We start from the raw sequence: 20,300 nt of genomic DNA, 5'->3' as shown, positions 1-20,300 counted from the left end.
TTATGTTGGGTCCTCTAAATAAATGAATAAAAATAATTGATTTGACAAAAAAATAAATACTTTGCTACTTGAATGCAACAAAATTTAAAAACTGTTTGCAATATATTTCTCGAAATAAATAAAAATATTTTAAATAAAAAAAATTGAGACAATCACCACAATACACTGTAAAAAGACGTTGTAAATAAAACTATTAAAGTACGTTTTGCAAGAAAATACTACTTAAAATGTCACGTTAAATTCAATGTGTTATTTGCCGTTATTTTACTAGCAATTTAATACTAATACTAGCTGTTCAAATAGTTTCACATTAAATCCTTCATCAGTTTTTTTGTGTATAAATGCATAGATGGTGTACTCTTCGAAAAAAAAGTTTTAATGTGGTAAAACCCAAGGGATCTTGACTCAATTTTAAAGAACACTTTATGCCAAAAACTGCATAATACTTTCATGTTGTTATTTAAATTTTATCTGATAAAGCATGTTTACACGCTGTTTAAGTCATAAAATATTATTACGGTTAAAAATGAATTCATTAAAAGTAAGTCCATAAAATGATGGAAACCCTTAAAAGGCTCTATATATGAAGCACCTGACAGAAACCCTATAAGGTTCTATATAAAACCAAGAGTGTATAATTTCTTCTCTATGCCGTGACATTTAGGTGACTCACACCCCAATTGTGAGGTGTAATTTTACCAAAACGTGATGAAGTTCTGCATCTCAGTATAATTGCAAATGTATCTAAAAACAAGCTCTTAATCATTTACCGGCTGTTGCTCCATCCAGAGAGGGCCCTTCTGAGTCAACAGACAGCACTCTGAAATAAACAAAACCTTTGCCATAGGCTGGCAGTCGTTCTGAGCATAGAGGGTGGGGGAGGTATGGATGGCCTTGTGTGAAGGACACGCTCATGGCACCATTTAAATATCTTTTAACGCTATCATCAAACACTATTTTGTGAGTCACGCGGCACACACAACAGTCCATTTTAACAGATTTAAATGCACTTTTTTAAATGAAATTTCACATCAAAAATACTTTTTGCTATCGTATTGAGGTGTCCAAGTGAATGTAGCGAGCGCTTAATCTAATTCTCTATGTATGTAGTTTGATAAACCTAAGCCAAAGCAAACTAAAAGATCTGAAATGCAAGAATGTGCTATCTCTAATACATTCTGAGTAATTACAGCTATGGTACAATAATGGAGAGTAGCTATATCACCTAAAGCCCCTTTATGTTTGACATCTGATAGTTAATCTCAAATAAAAAGTGCTTACTGTTTTAGAACCGCACATCAAATCATAAAAGGTAGATGTAGAGATAAGACCATCAAACAGTACTACAAACCAGTGAGAGGCTGCATATCAGCATGTTAAACATGAGCTGTCAAGGACTGTGGTGCAAAAAATGCCATTACACACCATAACAAGGTCCACAACCTTGAACTTTCCCAAGATTTACCCAAAAAAGACCTGTTATCATGTAGTAGTAATAGTCAACCAAGCACATCAAATGATGGTGCATTGAATTACTGCAAACACACATTTCTGAAGTGTCACTTTACTCTGATCTATTCTTTAGGCTGTGCTGGAACTAGAGATTCAAGAAGCTGAATCTTGAGGGCTGAATAACAAAGTTTCCACATACGGTTTATGTTTGATTATGGTGGCACTGTTATTTGCACATTTTATGGTGGCAGTTACATTAAAAGTTTTTCTTTAATGTTCTTAAACTGGATAAAATAAAATTTGCATTAGGGATTTCATTGAATTTTCTTTTTATAAAACATGGCAACCCATCAGGGTTATTTAGTGTATCCATACAAAAACATTTTTATTTAGTGAAATGAAGCTGAAATTAAATAAAAATAAAAATATTTAAATAAAAAAATTTAAATAGACAAAAATGTTTTTAATAGACAAATTTTTTACTAACTAAATAAAAATAAAACTAAGGTAAGACTGAAACTGAAATTAAATAAATTAAACCTAAATAAACCTTTTACAATTATAATTCAATATTAATAAAAACTATAAATAATATACTAAAATAAACCCATCAAGGGAGAACACTCTCTTCAGTAGACTACATTTGTTTATTTATTTATTTATTTTACTTGTATTAATTGAGAGTAAACTTTTTTTAATAATTTTTTTATATTTATTTAATCTTTTGGACCAATTATGAAATGTATACTGTATATATACTTTTTTTTTTTTTACGCTCGGCAGTTTTCTGTGACGTTACGTTCAGAATGTCAGTACAAATCCTACTTTTGTGCATATCCGATTGAAATCAGATCAGATTTACTGTAGCAAGTGTGAATGGCCAAAAATCACATGAAATGCGTGAAATGCATTCAAATTTCTATCTCTGATCGAATTTTGCATTGTTTAGGTGACTTTCTCACGCCAAGTAAAACGTAAACGTCAGACGTTGTTATAGGAAACATGCTGAAAGTTGCTGCAGAAACAAGGTTGTGTCGTTGCAAAGTGCCAGACAAGCAGAAAACGACAATATAATGGAGACCTGTTTTGAAACCGGTGGAGACGACAGCACAGAATAAACCAACCTCCTGTTCTGCTGCTGCCGCCTCATAAGACGCAGTAGTCCAGCTATTGTCATGTCGTTAATAAGACAACATCTATTGCAAACCCCTTTATGTTGCTGTTGTTGTCTTTGGCGTAACCTACCAACGCAACGTCATTGCCATAGAAACCAATGCAGATATTCCGGAAAACGGAAGAGCAGCATGGACACACAAATCGGATCTAAACAGTTGCGATACACAATGTGGAGAGTCAATGATTTAGATTGGATACCCAAATAAGCAGATTTGGACGACAGTGTGAACGTAGCCAAAGTGTCATTTTAACGCCCCAGTAAAGAGATTATTAAAAAATAATATTTGTTGCCAAGTAGTTCACAAAGCTTTGGGTGGTCAGACTAATTTGTTGTGTACACTGTAAAATGCTGCTGTGAGTGTGAACATGTGTTTAAGAATAGCGATAATGCGAAGGATGTTTACTCCCACATGACAGAAACCAGGAAAGTTCTGTTAGCTCCCAACAAAGACAAAGTGAGCTAATTTAAGAATCCCAGTGTAAACAAGCTGTTTTCTCTGAGAAAGAACATGGCGTGAGTTAGAAGTCTCGGTTACGTGTACTTCTATTTCTTTTGTTCCACACTCAGCTCATTAATAGAGTAAGATGCTGTTTAAAGAAGAGCAACCGCTGCTGCAATGTAATGTGCCAAACAGAATGAATTATGCATGTAATCTGAGCCATAAATGGCATTATTTTCTATCACATATAATTGAATTAAAGTAAAAGATCAATTGAAAGCATTTTTTTATTCTCCTCCAAATAAACACTTAAAGAGACATCAGTTACAATGATGCAATGGTAAAGTGCACATTTCAAACAATCATCTTAACATCCATGTAAGCGTTGAAATGTCTTTTCATAACCGGTATTATGCAAAAACAAAAGGTGGGGGAAAATCAGGCACATTGCGGATTTTTTTTTTTTTTTTTTATGAAATCCATATTCAATTTAATAAGTTCTTCAGTACTAAAATGGTTAATTTCTACATATTCAACCACTTCATCCATGCTCTCCCACCTAAACATATGTAAACGATAAACTGAACAATGAGATATTAATGGTGGTCATTTTTCAAAGGCATTCCACTAAATACACATCCCTTTTCAGACCATTATTAACTTTCAGGATAATACAAGGAACGATATTTTCTGAGAAGTGTTAATCAAAACCAGCAAAAAGGTTTGTGGAGGCTGCACAACTGCATGCAAGAAAAGCCATGGGAAAATGTTTAACCTGCTTATGAACTATACGTCTGCTTTGTTTGCATAGCTGACAAATAAAAAAGAACTGATGCATTTCTTTTGCTGTCAGCCTTATAATACGGTAGATATAAAAAGCTTTTGGAACAAAATTAAGATTTACTGTAAAATTAAGTTTCATTTATTCTGGCATGGTCTATTTTACTGTAAAGCTTTTCAATGCATGTGTTTGTTCTTTGTTCTGTTTCCAGACTAAATTACAGTATCCTCAAAAGTATTTGGACACTTAAGCCAGACTTAATGTATGAATGTCATTGCATAGGTACAAAAAATATCAAATCTAGTGGCACTTATTTTAGAAATATAGCACAAGCACACTTTTTAAACAAACGATTCACAAAAAGTTATATAAATACAATTAGGACTATCTGCAAATAACAGTGAAATCCGTTTTGAGAAAGTTCTAGAATGATTTGATAGCAGATGCCACGGTTTGATATTTATTATCTAATGCAAAGGCATTCAGACATTTTTAAGTGTCACTTTAATATCCACCTTTTGGGACCACTATATATAGACTACATTTTAAATATCTGTTTTCTATTTTTATATATTTTAAAATGTAATTTATTCATTCAATGCAGCCATTACTCCAGTCTTCAGTGTCACATGATCCTTCAGAAATCCTTCTAATTTCATTTTAATCATTCTAATCCTTCAGAAATCATTCTTAAAACATGTTCCTTCATTCCTTGTGGAAACCGTAATACGTTTTTCAGGATTCAGGATTATAAATGTCTTTACTGTCACTTTTGATCGATTTAATGCATCCTTGCTGGATAAATATTAATTTCTTTCAAAAAAAGACAAACTTTAGAATGATAGCGTAGGCTCCAGTTGCAACTTTCTTCACGGCTACAAATCTCCATCATGTCTAATTATCTACTCAGATCTGTCTCATGTGACTCTTCCTTCAGGTTCTACAGCGGGGTGAAATAAATAAGGAAGCCATCCAAAATATTTCTTCACAACTCAAATCTACTGTTGTGTCGAACGTCAAGTGAAATGCTGTAGCCCCTGGTTGGGGTTATTTCTGCAGTTGCTTAAATAAATACTCCTACACCTCACCATTCAGTCTTGGGCGTCCGATAACCAAAATGTCATTGCTGGTTCTGATATTCCCCATTTTCATAATGATTTGATCCGTGATCTTCTTCATCAGCTTGCATGGTCACGCCTCTCTTCTTCTTCCAGCCTTGCCTGCGGCCTGCAGAGTTCTCTGTTGTTCCGTAGGTCTTCTGCTTGGTCACCAGGACACTGTCGCTGCTGGGTTCGGTCTCATCAGCCAGCTCATCTTCCCCGATGATGCCGCATTTCTCATCACTAGTGCTCTCAGGATCAGCCCAGTCCTGCTTCTCACCAGAGGCAAAGATGGCATAGAAGATCACGCCAGTGTAATGCACCATGGACGCGATCATAAACACGTGCTGCCACTCCAGGCGAGTCTGTTGAAGACAGAAATGTAATGAGGATATGCAATATATTATATACACGTGCAATATGCTTATTTATTATCCAAGGAGTGCTTTGTTTCAAAGTAAAATAAAGCTGATGGTGTACTTGTTAGCTCTGTAGTTTATGAATCACAACTTTTGGGGATTGAACCTAAAACCTTCTGGTTACTTTCTGAGTTTTTATAATAATAACTTCACTACACTGTAGAAAAGTGAAAATGTGCGGTTGTTACCTTAAAGTATAATTTCTACCAATAAAATGTTTTTTTGCTGGTGTAACCTAATGTAGTCAGGTTGATTTTATTATATTCCTTTTTTTCTTTTCTTACATTAAGGAATTTAATGAAACCAATATATTTTCGGTTACCTGTGAAAACATTTTTACAGTTGCAGTACACTATAGATCAGTGGTTCTCAACCTTTTTGACTCAAATGCCCCTTGTTATCTAACATAATATTTAAAGGCTACCTGATATAGGCTATTTCTGGTATTTCTGCCATAAATTATGGCAGCTTTTTTTATTAACAAATTATTATGTATTTCAATTTAAATAACCACGATTCATTTTGAGAATTTTCAAGAACCGTGTTCTTCAATAAAAAAACAATTATTACAAAAACATTTATTGGGATTTTTTTTATTTATTGTTTTCATTATATTATAATACTAGGTTACACTTTATTTTAAGGTGTCTTTGTTACACTAATTATTTAAGTTATATTAAGTAACTGCATGTACTTACTATAGGGTTAAGATTAGGGTTTGGTTTGGGGTTAGTTCCATGTAATTATGCAGAATTTACAATTATTACTATAGTAACTGCGTGTAACATGTAACGATGACACTGTAAAATAAAGTGTTACCTAATACTTTATAAGAAATACATTTCAATTTACATATTTTATTTTAGATTAGAGATCAATTATTTTAATATATTAATAACAATTATTAAATTAAATACTTTTTTACTTGAGGCACCCTTGGAAGTTTACTGAGGCCCCCTAGTGGGCCCCAGCCGACGAGTTGAGCAACACTGCTATAAATATTCATGTCATGTATTTAAATACCCAGGAATATTCACACACTCAAAAATGCCCTTTATCTAATATAAGGAAAAATACATGTTGCGTGAGCTTGTATCTCTTAGGTTAGAAAAATAATACATATGGTTCTCTATGCACAAGGATAATCTGATTTAGTACCTTGTGTTTAGTAAGTGCTCCGACGATGAGGGGGCAAACCATGCCAGACAGGGTGCCTACTCCATTAGAGATGCCCATAAGAATACTGGCATAGCGAGGAGCAATGTCCAGATGGTTTACATTGAATCCTGTGTTGTAAAACAGAAATACATTTAACATATTTAGATGTTATTTCAGAAACTAATATTGCAGGTTGCATCTTCATGCACTCTATACTTTGTTGTTCTTCTCCTATAACTGAGCAACAAAGAAACATTCAAGAAAAAAAATATGTTACCATATTTTGAAGGAAAGGTTAGAATCAAACAAAGCAAAACGGCAAAGGGTGATGTTGATTGACACTCTGGTGACTGACACCCGTCTCATGAGTCACCTGATATCGCAAATCCACTGAAGCCCACTGCCAGGATGAGGAATGAGATGGCCACTGCACGTGTGTGTGAGAACCCGACCACCAGCAGCAACGTGGCCTCCATGCCAAAACCTATGGATGATGGCAGAAGTCAGATCAGTGTGTCTTTATACCTGTTCTCGTTCCTTGCCCTGCGTGCTTCTCACGTTTTAATCGCAAAAATGCATTCTGTGTGAATAGCCTCAGGGATAGTTCGCCCAAAAATGAAAATTCTGTTGTAATTTACTCACCCTCAATTTGTTCCAAACCTGTATGAATTTCTTTCTTCTGAAGAAGATATTTTGAATACGATAACCAGACAGTTGATGGGCCCCATTGACTTCCATTGTATTTTTTTCCCATACTTTTGTGTTCAACAGAAGAAAGAACTTCATACAGGTTTGGAACTACTTAAGGGTGAGTAAATTACGACTGAAGTTAAATTTTTTGGGTGACCCTAAACACTATGAAGTTTAACCTTTAAAACGAGACTTTAAAAGCAATAACGCGTTACGTGTGAACTGCTCCTAACTGTTTTTTTTTTTGGGGGGGGGGGGGGGGGGGGGGGTTTACATGTAAATATGTGTATTTTTATACTTTCTCTTATCCCAATAAAATATGCATACACTCTTAAAAATAAAGGTTCCAAAAGGTGGACTTCACAGTAATGCCATAGAAGAACAAACCATTTTGGTTATCCCAAAGAACCTTTCAGTAAACAATTCTTAAAAGAACCATTTTTTCTTAGTGTGAAGAACATTTGGTAACACTATTTTGATGGTCCCCTTTAGACATTCTACTGACTAAGTAACTTTGCAAGTACATGCCAATTTATTCTTCTAACCCTTAACCCCTTATTCTACTAACTCTAATCCTACCCCTAAAAGTCTACTAATACTCAAGGTGGAACGTTATGTACAGTCAAGAGAATATCTAAAAGGGACCCTGTTTGTAATCAAACATTTTTCCACTGTAAAGAACTTTGTAATGGAAAAGTTCCATGGATGTTAAAGGTTCTTCATGGAACCATAAGTGTATGTGCAAGTAAATTCTCAGCCAATGGTGTGAGTTTGGGGCGGGGCTTCACGGAGAGCTTAGCATACCTCCACAGTTCATGATTTTTCGCACGTTTGTAGTAGAGAGGATTTTCCGACTCCTCAGTAAGTCAGCCAGCTGACCTCCTATGGGCACAATGATCGTCATCACCATGTGCGGCACCGCTGACAAAAGGCCCACCTGAAACAGTCCAACATCAAATAGTTAGCCTATTTCTAGAGGGAACTGTACTGCAAAGGACTGTTCATTTAAATCACTGATATTTCTGTACGTATAAATCACATAACAGCTCACTTTGCTAATGGGGAACCCAAAGACCTCTTCAAAGTACGCTGGCTGACTAATAAGCAGGAGGTAGAAGGTCCAGCTGCGGCAGAAGTTTGCCACGATGATGGCGTAGACAGGCATAGATGTAAAAAATTTACGCCAAGGAGTTTTAAATTTCTACAAAGAGAATATTTGAATAAATATATGGGGAAAAATCTCCTTCTCTGTATAACAATGTGCTTGTTGTACCAAATGCATGACAGAAGACTTAGAACTACCTCAGTAGAACTCATTAAATTGGCTCCTTCCCCAATAGAGGCTTCTATATATGTTCTTTCTTCTTCACTGATGGTGGGATGTATCGCTGGACTATTATAAGCCAGCAGGAGCCAGAAGATATACCATATAATGCCAAACACACCTGGATATGAGCACATAACCACATATCACTTATGTATCACACACTTGATCTTTGAATGTCACATTGTCACACTGTCCACTAAATGTAGTAAATGTACATATTTGGAATGGTGAGCTATACAGCTGACTGGGAAATCAATCTAAATCATTGGAGTCATCGCTTATTTTTGGTGTATAAATCATTCTTTACCAATACATTTCAAAGGCTAATCCTAACTCACCATATATATAGAAGACAGAGGGCCAGCCCACATACTGCACTAATATTCCAGCCAGTGGCATGGCTATCACAGCTCCTGCATAAGATCCTGTCAACCAGAACACACACACACACACACAAGTGTAATTAAGAAAGTTCAATTAAAATGGAGGACATTAATCAACCTGTAATATTCACCTCGCATGACAGTTCAATCATTTAAAGCCATTGCGGGGGTTTCCTTTTAGATGACAGAGGAAAACCGAGTGGTTCAGCTTTGAGAAAGCAGATTTGGTTTTGTAAATTTATACTAGGGATGCACCGATACTATTTTGTTATTATAATACTGATAACCAATAATTATTTATATTTGAAAGCCGATAACCGATACATTGGCCGATAAATTTAAATCCAAATTATTATATAATATTTGAGAGCCTGATTACAAAAACAAAAGTCTCACCATTAAAAGCCATGTCTCAAGCACACAATTATAATGTTCTCATTATAATTTTCAGTAGCCTATATGAAAGACTTGCGCTGCACTTAACTGTATTTTCCTTTTTTAAAGTGATTTCAATCATATTTCAAGCAATTCAAAACCATCATGGTGAACAGTGCGCATCTGAAGTGTCTTAGCTAAAGGAAATCTATTATTTATCGGCTTTAATATGTCGGCCAGATTTTCTTAGGTCTGTAACAGTAACATTAAAAACAAACATATATTGACCGATACCCATATGGTGGCCGATATATCGTTCATCCCTAATTTTTACCGTAAAAAATTTTACTTTTAGCTTCAGATTCTCATAAATTTGAGGAAACTTTGTAGCGATAAATGCTGAAAGCATTCAAGTCCTTAGGAGGAACAGATCTGCATGTGCAACAACTTCACACCTCCGTCCAACACGTGCCTCTGCCTGAAGCAGCACAGCTGCAGGAAATGAGATTTTAATGAAAAGGTGCCTTAATGTCTATTTTATTACTGGGATGCACTTGTAAACCTTCCTGTTTGGTGCAGGAGAGGATTCTCGAGTGAGCTTTTGAACACAGAAGAGGGCGCTGCTTAATCTGTGTCATCAGGAGAAAGCCTCTTAAACATACAGAAGGTGAAGCTGTGTACGGATCTTAATTTAGTTGTCATGTCAAGAGCAGTTTGAAGCAGAGGTTGTCATGGCACCTGTTTATTGTGGAAGATGGCTATTTGAATGCATTTTAAGGGGCAATGAGCATTGGAATATAGACTCTCAGTTGGCTCTGATAATGATCAACTGGACTGTGAGCAGTCTTGAGTGTTTACTTCTAATGCAGAAACAGGTACAAACACATCCCTTTTGAACAAATCTCGCGAGAATCACGACTTGCTTTACGGCACGACGTCACATACATCAACAACATATGAAGCAGCCTCTATGGAAGACACTAGCACGCATTTCAGACGTGAATCATTGCAGAGTCGACGAAGAAAACGAAGAAAGCACGGTCGGAAGAATGCAGAGACAGCTACATTAAAGTAAGCTGCAACAGTAACATTAATTACAAGTACTCCACAGCGACTCTAGGGGTCGCTGTTTGAGCCTTTAGCAAACTCCACTACTGTGTTGATCAGAGACGTAATGGTTGTTCTTCTTTGGCTTCGTTTGAAACCATTTTTCGTTGGTAATGATAATAAATATATTGATAAATAGTTTGTGTTTTCTTGTAATTTCTAAAACATTAAACGTCTCCTGAGTCCATTTCTATAAATAATAGGCCTCTTTCACAAACCTACTCACCACAGAATGAGGTAGTAGCCAGACGACTTCTCTCCAACGGAGGAGCCCATTTGCTCCACATCCCATGGCAGGCTGGATATGTGACACCCTGTTAACATCATGCACTGTTAGTATGTTTTATTATTAATTTTTAAACCAAAATGGCTGATTCTAATGACCATTTAAATTAATACTTAAAGAAACAGTTCACCCATATATATGATATGAATTAGACTTAATGACTTAATGAATAATAAACCTTCATCACGCAAAAGCTACTGTATCGTATGGCTTCAAATGACTTAAAATATAGTGCATGACTACTTTTATGGTGCCTAAAGCTATTTGTAGAGCTTAAAAAAATAAGCACATGGAAAAAGACTATGTAAATATTCTCTTCTGATCTTGTGTGAAAAGAAAAAAATGAATTGAGAATGACAGAATGTACATTTTTACTGATCAATAAATAACGTACCATTTACAACGAGTATATACAAAGTTACGTTATGTAAATTAATTTTAAAAAAGTTAATATTTTATGACGTGACATATTTGAAGATGAGGTCACTGATGACCACTCACCTCCACCAGACCTTGTAAGATTCGCACAAACAAGACACAGCCGTAGTGAACCCTGGCAGCTGACGGAATAAACATGTTTAGCAATGACGTCAAGAAAATGGCTGCTCCGAACACCCTGAGAAACAATTCAGAGACGTTTGGTAATGTTAGTTAATTCAGGTATGGACTGAATTAAAATGAAGCAATGTAAAATCAATGAAGCCATAAATAATATAGAATTAAATAGGATTGTTGTGGAAAAACATGCACAGTCAGGACAGGTAATTCCATAATGGTATCTGAATAACTGAATTTAATAAATCTAACAACAGTTCTGGAATTCTGAAAGACATTAATCATTAGTGAGTTAGTGACACCAAAGAGTAATTTTTGTAACTTGAACCCTGTGACAGAACCTTTAAAGTCTTAAAGTCTTGCTTTTCAATATTGCAATATTTATTATTTATGATTTATCCATTCACTTCATTATTTTTTCTTAACAAATTCATGTGCCTCGTAATCTTTAATCAAAATATATTGCACTTGCAACAACATATCTTCTCTGATGATGGGTTTACTGGCACAAGGGCGGGACAACCTGCCACTCAAATGAGATCATAGATCTGGCAAAAAAAAAACTACAATGATCCAATCAATTCCTGACGGACAAAACCAAGTTCCGCCATATATATATATATATATTGTTCAAGAAGCTGTTTCACTCGGACATACATCAAAAGACTATCACAACTTCCATTTCATGGCAACTTCAATATCATAAGACAATATCAAAATGCATTAGAATTTCACTGAATAGTTTGAAGCGTCAGTGCAACCATCATTTTAAATGAATATTGGAGTTACAGTTGAATATATTTTGTTTTATTCAGGAACTTTATGTATTTTAATAAGACATGACCAGAGGTAAACATTTTTGAACTATTTAGTCTAGTGGTACAGCTTTTATTTAGCATGCACAGGTTCAAATCCTGATTGATCATATATGCATATTATGCAAATGACCTGTGGACAGTGCAATTTGACTGGACTGACCAAAAAATACACTGTAAAAAATGATTTTATGTCAAAGTAAATAAAACAGGAAAAATCATGTATCTTTTGCTAAGAATAATTTTGTAAAAATGAAAACTTTAGTATATTAAGTAAATCCTAATTATATACTAATTTTTTACTTGTAAATATTAGACATCCAACAGACAAGTGAAATTGACTTCTGACTCTCTGGCATATTTACATGCATTAATTAAGTACTTGAAGCAAATTTAAAAAAATCAAGTAAAATGTAGTCCTTGAAGAAAGGAATCTGCGCATGCGCAGAAAGAAGAAAACACGCGATGATTGAGGGATTTTGAATCTCCACTCCAACGGCTCTCGACAGGTAAGCAACAGTAAAAAACTGCATTATATTACGGATTTATAATGATTTTTTGATTAATTCAACGATTGTCTTGTCATCACTTCATGCTATACATTTGAAAAGTTTAGTGTTCAAGTTTAGAGACGTGCTCCAGAAAAAAGTTAAGGGAGAGGCAGAGGCAGAAAGCACCCTGTTTATTTTCTTTATTTTACAAAAGCACAATGTTTTATTTCGATTGAAAGTGGAAAAAGTAGACATTTAACAGTTTATTTTTTCATATTTCTTAAGTCTGTAATCTTTATGACCAAAAATGACGGAGTATAAGTCTAATTTGCTGCTACGCGCGGGCGCTTTTGCCGACTCAAGAGGGTTAATGACGAGTTAACTTTGTAGACGTACGGTTAGCCATATTTTTTTCTCAGTTTTAAACTTTACGTTTTACACGATTTATCAGTAATTACGCCTAAAAACCATGAATATGTCACTTAAATCATGATCTTTTTGTTTAATATTTATTTTGTGTGCAATTTTCTTTATAGATGACAAATATTGGCCACGAATTAACAATAGGCCTAAGTGAGAAGGTTCTCGTTCCCTCATCGTGCACAATATAATTCATTTCCTCATTCATTTGCTAAATCGTGCATACTATCTATTAAATGGTCCCTGCTTTTACTAAATCGTAACCACGTTGTAAATGACAATAATTCGTACTCCCAAATTCCTAATTCGTAGCCTTGATATCTGCTGTGTGTCACATGTTAGCATTAATGTGTGTAAATTGACTATGAGAGTAAGGTCATGCAGGATGTTTTTAATGATTTGGTTTAAATGAAATGAATAATGTGAATGCAAATTAATTAACTTTTAATTTAAAAGTATTAGCTGTTTACTGATTATTGTTTTTTTCTCTCTCTCTTTTCTTAATTTCAGGATATTTCTCAAATGCATTCAGCCCTTTGTGCCTCCGTTGCTGTAAACCGGTTGAGAGGGACAAAGAGAGAGACCGAACACACTGAATTGTTATTATTGGTCATTATAGGTTTCTGTATATGCTTATTTCTTAATAAATTACTCTTAACTGCACATTGTCACAGTATTATTTTGTCACATTATAAGAGTAACATTTAATTTAATTTAAAATAATTACCAGCACTGCATAAAACAAGTAAAATGTATTTAAAATATCAAGTGGTTTTACTTAATTATATTAATTATATCAGATTTGTAAGTAAAAATTACTCAATATAATTTAACAGGCCAAGTTATATGTACTTATTCACTTTGTGAATTTTACTCGGCTTAGTTAAGTAGATTTACTTAATTTCCATCAATGTGAAATTTACTTGAAAAAAATTTGTGCAAAAACTTGCCTTATAAAAATTGAGTAAATTCTACTTATTGTTTTTCTCAGTGTACCTTGAATATTCATGCAATTTAATTATCACAGACCTATTTTTGCATTCAAAATCCACTTTGCTCAAAATCCCATTAGTTTGAATGGGCATGATGCTTGTGTTGTGATTCTAATGATTTTAGAGGCCCTGCACACAAAATGAGAGTCATTTTGGTTCATTCATTTATCCTTTATCTCCATTTAATCCATCCATCTGCCTCTTTTTTTTTTCCAAAACACTGTGTAAGTGACACTTGTAATATTCTAGTGGCTGGTGTTTCAGCGAGAGATCTGCTGCTGGATCTTTCATTATTAACTCTGTCAGCCACGTGTCCTCTTTTCCTGTGAGGCTTTTATTACAAGACCGCTATCGCCCCTCTAATCAACACACGGCACAAATTTAACCCTCGCGGCCCTGACCACTGTGGTCCCTTGGGTCTTGAAACACCTCTGAACATTGAATGTAATATGAGAGTTATACTATAACATGCGTTTTTCCTTCCAAACGTGGCGTGGAGGCCCGTGCATCAAGATGAGGCTCACCTGTTAGCTGCTAGCTTATTGGAGATGAATCCTCCAGGGATCTGAGTGACAATGTAGCCCCAGAAAAAAGAGCCATGTATCAATCCCACTGTCTCTGGATCCCAGTTAAACTGAGCTGGCTAAAGGACACAAACATCAGAGAAGACCATATTAGCTTGAAAATATATTAAAAAAGAAGAAGAATAAAAAATACAAACTTGTTGCACATTTTTGTGTATAATAGGGAAAATTCAGGTTGATTTATCACAAGACATACATAGTAAAATGACCTTGTTAATATGTGTGTGTGAGTCATGTCGTCTTCCCAATATCTCTTATGACAGGAAATTACAGGAAATTGTGTCCGCTAACTACCAAACAAATCATTGATGAGAATAAAGAATCTGTCCTTTGAACTTGATAGCTGAAGAAGTAAAATGTATTGCCTTAACTGTCTAAACTTTTCATGCCAAGGAACTGATTATAGGGACTCACTATGTAAAAAAATATATTAAAGCTGTATATTTTCATGTATTAAGACCAACTGACTATGTGAGAAAAATATTTACCGTGATCAAATTAAGCAATTATTTTCCAATATACAGTGAGGAAAATAAGTATTTGAACACCCTGCTATTTTGCAAGTTCTCCCACTTAGAAATCATGGAGGGGTCTGAAATTGTCATCGTAGGTGCATGTCCACTGTGAGAGACATAGTCTAAAAAAAAAATCCAGAAATCACAATGTATGATTTTTTAACTATTTATTTGTATGATACAGCTGCAAATAAGTATTTGAACACCTGAGAAAATCAATGTTAATATTTGGTACAGTAGCCTTTGTTTGCAATTTCAGAGGTCAAACATTTCCTGTAGTTTTTCACCAGGTTTGCACACACTGCAGGAGGGATTTTGGCCCACTCCTCCACACAGATCTTCTCTAGATCAGTCAGGTTTCTGGGCTGTAGCTGAGAAACACAGAGTTTGAGCTCCCTCCAAAGATTCTCTATTGGGTTTAGGTCTGGAGACTGGCTAGGCCACGCCAGAACCTTGATATGCTTCTTACAGAGCCACTCCTTGGTTATCCTGGCTGTGTGCTTCGGGTCATTGTCATGTTGGAAGACCCAGCCTCGACCCATCTTCAATGCTCTAACTGAGGGAAGGAGGTTGTTCCCCAAAATCTCGCAATACATGGCCCCGGTCATCCTCTCCTTAATACAGTGCAGTCGCCCTGTCCCATGTGCAGAAAAACACCCCCAAAGCATGATGCTACCACCCCCATGCTTCACAGTAGGGATGGTGTTCTTGGGATGGTACTCATCATTCTTCTTCCTCCAAACACGTTTAGTGGAATTATGACCAAAAAGTTCTATTTTGGTCTCATCTGACCACATGTCTTTCTCCCATGACTCCTCTGGATCATCCCAATGGTCATTGGCAAACTTAAGACGGGCCTTGACATGTGCTGGTTTAAGCAGGGGAACCTTCCGTGCCATGCATGATTTCAAACCATGACGTCTTAGTGTATTACCAACAGTAACCTTGGAAACGGTGGTCCCAGCTCTTTTCAGGTCATTGACCAGCTCCTCCCGTGTAGTTCTGGGCTGATTTCTCACCTTTCTTAGGATCATTGAGACCCCACGAGGTGAGATCTTGCATGGAGCCCCAGTCCGAGGGAGATTGACAGTCATGTTTAGCTTCTTCCATTTTCTAATGATTGCTCCAACAGTGGACCTTTTTTCACCAAGCTGCTTGGCAATTTCCCCGTAGCCCTTTCCAGCCTTGTGGAGGTGTACAATTTTGTCTCTAGTGTCTTTGGACAGCTCTTTGGTCTTGGCCATGTTAGTAGTTGGATTCTTACTGATTGTATGGGGTGGACAGGTGTCTTTATGCAGCTAACGACCTGAAACAGGTGCATCTAATTTAGGATAATAAATGGAGTGGAGGTGGACATTTTAAAGGCAGACTAACAGGTCTTTGAGGGTCAGAATTCTAGCTGATAGACAGGTGTTCAAATACTTATTTGCAGCTGTATCATACAAATAAATAGTTAAAAAATCATACATTGTGATTTCTGGATTTTTTTTTTTAGATTATGTCTCTCACAGTGGACATGCACCTACAATGACAATTTCAGACCCCTCCATGATTTCTAAGTGGGAGAACTTGCAAAATAGCAGGGTGTTCAAATACTTATTTTCCTCACTGTATATATATATGTGTGTGTGTGATTGGAAATATATGTGTGTGTGTGATTCTCTCTCTCTATATATATTCTCTCTCTCTCTCTCTCTCTCTCTCTCTCTCTCTCTCTCTCTCTCTCTCTCTCTCTACACAGATTCACACAAACACATCTAATTAGAAAATAGATACACTATATATCATTTTCTTTCACAAACTGTTAAAAATTGGAGCTGTCAATATAACAATTTCTACATTTATTTAATTTCCAGCCAGTTTTTTTTAAATCAGAATAAATAAAAAAAATATGTTGAATTAAGTAAATGTGGTAAATTATTAAGATAAATTTGATTGTACTAAAAATAAGATGAGGGATGTATGGGAATGACAATTTTTAACAGTTTGTGAAAGAAAATTATATAGTGTATCTATTTTCTAATCAGATGTGTTTGTGTGAATCTGTGTATGTATGTATATATATATATAATATTTCCCTGGTTTCACCTGCATGACGGCAGTCCCGTTGATGTAGACAGTGTTGTTGTTAACCATTTCTACAATGGCCACACCGAGGTTGCAGCGGATGCCAAACGAGATGCAAAAGCCAAGTCCGCTGAGCATGGCGATGATGTAACGTTTGGGAAGGCCAAAGCAGCCACAATCCAAAAGGGGTGGGCTACGATTAGGGGCTGCCACTGGCCGGCCATCTTCTGTCAGCTCAATGTTGTCCTCTTCATCCACATTAGTGCCATCAATCTTCCTACCATGGGATATCAAATGGTTTAGAAATGGCTTGAGTTCACAGACAATTGAGTTCTGTCATGACAACTCTCGGAGTGTTTGGCATATGGTAATGGATATGACAGTGCCGATATGTTTGGTCACTGCTGCTGCTGCTGTAGGTTATTGCTGCTAAAGAGCAAGTACAGGACTTGCTACTGCCAATACACATCTGACACCCTGCTGTGAGCAAGTAAGATGCTGCTGCTGTACAATAGCATACATGAATTACCCATAGCAGATATATACAGGTGGAGCTGGGGAAGGTGGAGGGTTTATGAAAGTGCGCTGCAACCGTTACAGCAAATGCTGACCAAGTATTTGAAGTTTGAGCAGCAAGCTCATTGGCTACTGATACAGCAGGAACCAATCAGCTGTGCCCTATAGAGAATGATGTGATTGCAAACAGAATGAGTTACGGAACTATCAGCTTTCGCCATCTAGAGTTTCATGACAAAACTTTGTATTAATGTTCAAGAAATATATAAGAGATATTAGGTTTTTAATCTCTTCTTATGTCCTAGATATTAAATACAGTATGTATGGACACCAAGAAAGCTATTTAAGATTTTTGAATTTCTGGCCAAGGTTCAAAGTGAATGTATTAGGTTTGTGCATGATGATGTAGTGATAGCGTGCTAGATGCCGTGGCAACAATTTGAACTGGACTGCTTTTTGGATTGCAGATTTATCTTTAGCTTTACCCATATTATGATGTACTGGATGGACATTTTGGTAAGTAAATTTTGGTTTCCAGAGTGTGGAGTAGAAAAGGTCACATTGCGTTTGGTGCTCCCCCCTCTCGCCGGCACGCACCTGTTCCATTACTGAACCTGCATCTTTCCTCTCATCCCCCACCTCACAGGAATTACTTTCATCTGTCTATTTTGAAATGCACACCTGAGTTCTTCCATGTACTGAAGAAGGAGCTCACTAAAAGCTGGATACTGGGAGATTGTGAATGGAAGATCAAGAGGAATCATTTTAAGAGCCGTATGTTTGTTAACGCTGTTATTGTACAAAAGCCACTTTAAGATGAAGTCCTGGTCTGGTGCACACTCGAAACGGACCTCACACAATTTTTTTTTCTATTGTGAACAATGCACACACTTATTCAGATCAGAAAAACTTTATTTTTCGTCTCTGTTTTTTGGTTTTAAATGAAAACTCTCCAGACACTTCTTATCATTTTTTTTAGTATGAATGAATATAGATTTTTATTTATTTTTTTATTAGAATTGCCATAAGATAAAAAAAAATAATAAAAAAAGTAAAGTCAAAAATAATCAATAACACAGATGTGGAGAGTTAAAAAACTGTATATCACCTCTTAAATCATAATGTCATGTTGTAGGCTATATAACTGCTCAATGTGCATCGCTGTTGCTACAACAGACAATAGCAGCTTATATATTAGAAAGATTTAGCCAAGATAATACATTATTCTCATTTCACCACAAAAAAGTAAAAATAAGATGCCATGATACCATTCTATCTGAGCATTGCATTCTCTCAAATAATACCTGTGGTAAACTGTCACTACACTTATTTTCTATTATGGACATAATTATAATTAATTATAATGATTATATTAATACATATAATTAATTATATTAATATATAAAATATTGTTTTTGGAAATTTCAGTGGTCTAGAGCAGTGGTTCCCAAACCTGTCCTGAAGGACCCCCAACACTGCACATTTTCTTTGTCTCCCTAATCAAACACACCTGATTCAACTCATCAGCTCATTAACCCATGTGATAATGAGCTGATGAGTTGAATCAGGTGTGTTTGATTAGGGAGACAAAGAAAACGTGCAGTGTTGGGGGTCCTTCAGGACAGGTTTGGGAACCACTGGTCTAGAGCAACTGTTACACAACTCTACTTTGACTTATTCATTCAAATATGGTGCATTTGCTTAGTTAATACACAAATCTAAATGTACTGTACAGTTTAAACATGGAAGAATTAAGCAAATTTTAAGTAAGAATGAAAATAAATATTGCATGACTTGTTAAATTATTTAGTGTGCTCATATATTCAGTTTTGCCAATCACACTAGCTAGATGCCCTGGCAATATTACTCAGACACAGGAAATTATTTACATTATCTCACATATTAAGCTGTCTAATGTGCATGCAATTTAAGAGACATACATCTCGCTCTTACATGGAATCTTCAGTTTTTTAATCTCTTCAGATGAACTAGATATTAAATATGTATGGATACACACCTATAACACTATATAATGTTTTTGAATTACTGGCCAAGGTTCAAAGTGAATTTATTAGGTTTGTGCAAGATGATGAAGAGATATTTAAAAGCTTGAATCTTACATTTATAATGAAAGGTTTTCTTATTCATTACTTTCTTTGAGAAAGAATTTGTAACAGTTTTTTAAACATTATGGCATATTGAAAACAAATTATTGAAAATATATATATTTAGCAAAATTATACCAAAATCCAAATACCTATATTATAAACATCATGTCTATCTATGTACTATACATCCTGTACTTTATTTATTTTACCATTTTATATATATATATATAAATCATATAATCATTATTAGGCTATTTCTCTCAAAAATCAGCTGCTCAATAAATTTTGAGTTGATTTCTGAATTCTATATACCTTCCAATTTCATTCAATATACCAAAAGCATGATACAGTATATGTAAAGCATGATGCAGTATATGTGCACAAGCAATCTTCTCACATCTTCCTTTCAGCGCTTAGTTTCCAATTCAACTGCCATCACACTTACTTCTGTAGGTTCCCCAGAGAGTCGCCCACATTGTTCTTCAACTCCTCCTTCCCCGGGTTGAGCTTCTCCTTTAGACCCGCAAACCCCCCCAGTGGCAT

General features: G+C 35.5%; 1 protein-coding gene and 1 long non-coding RNA gene across 2 annotated transcripts in view; one reads left to right on the top strand and one right to left on the bottom strand.

Annotated features, from left to right (window-relative positions):
- Positions 1-5,918, top strand: part of LOC311089715 — a 10,606-nt gene extending 4,688 nt beyond the window's left edge. Inside the window, exon 3 of the long non-coding RNA XR_014607748.1 lies at positions 5,064-5,918. This is a non-coding gene — a long non-coding RNA (uncharacterized lncRNA). The remainder of the gene's footprint in view (positions 1-5,063) is intronic.
- On the bottom strand, positions 4,841-20,300 carry slc17a8 (solute carrier family 17 member 8; the record flags this gene model as incomplete). The annotated part of the gene is made up of 12 exons (XM_084124614.1): positions 4,841-5,314; positions 6,527-6,654; positions 6,900-7,010; positions 8,021-8,153; positions 8,268-8,417; positions 8,519-8,661; positions 8,882-8,968; positions 10,635-10,722; positions 11,196-11,310; positions 14,492-14,610; positions 17,155-17,410; positions 20,203-20,300. 12 exons carry the CDS (start codon positions 20,298-20,300, stop codon positions 4,970-4,972), a joined length of 1,773 nt encoding a protein of 590 aa, XP_083980740.1. The 3' UTR covers positions 4,841-4,969.

This window comes from Abramis brama, assembly GCF_963993115.1.
Source record: "Abramis brama genome assembly, chromosome: 9".
NCBI classification, from domain to species: Eukaryota; Metazoa; Chordata; class Actinopteri; order Cypriniformes; family Leuciscidae; genus Abramis; species Abramis brama.
Note: the sequence above shows the minus strand (reverse complement) of the source record. Positions and strands in the feature narration are given on the sequence as shown.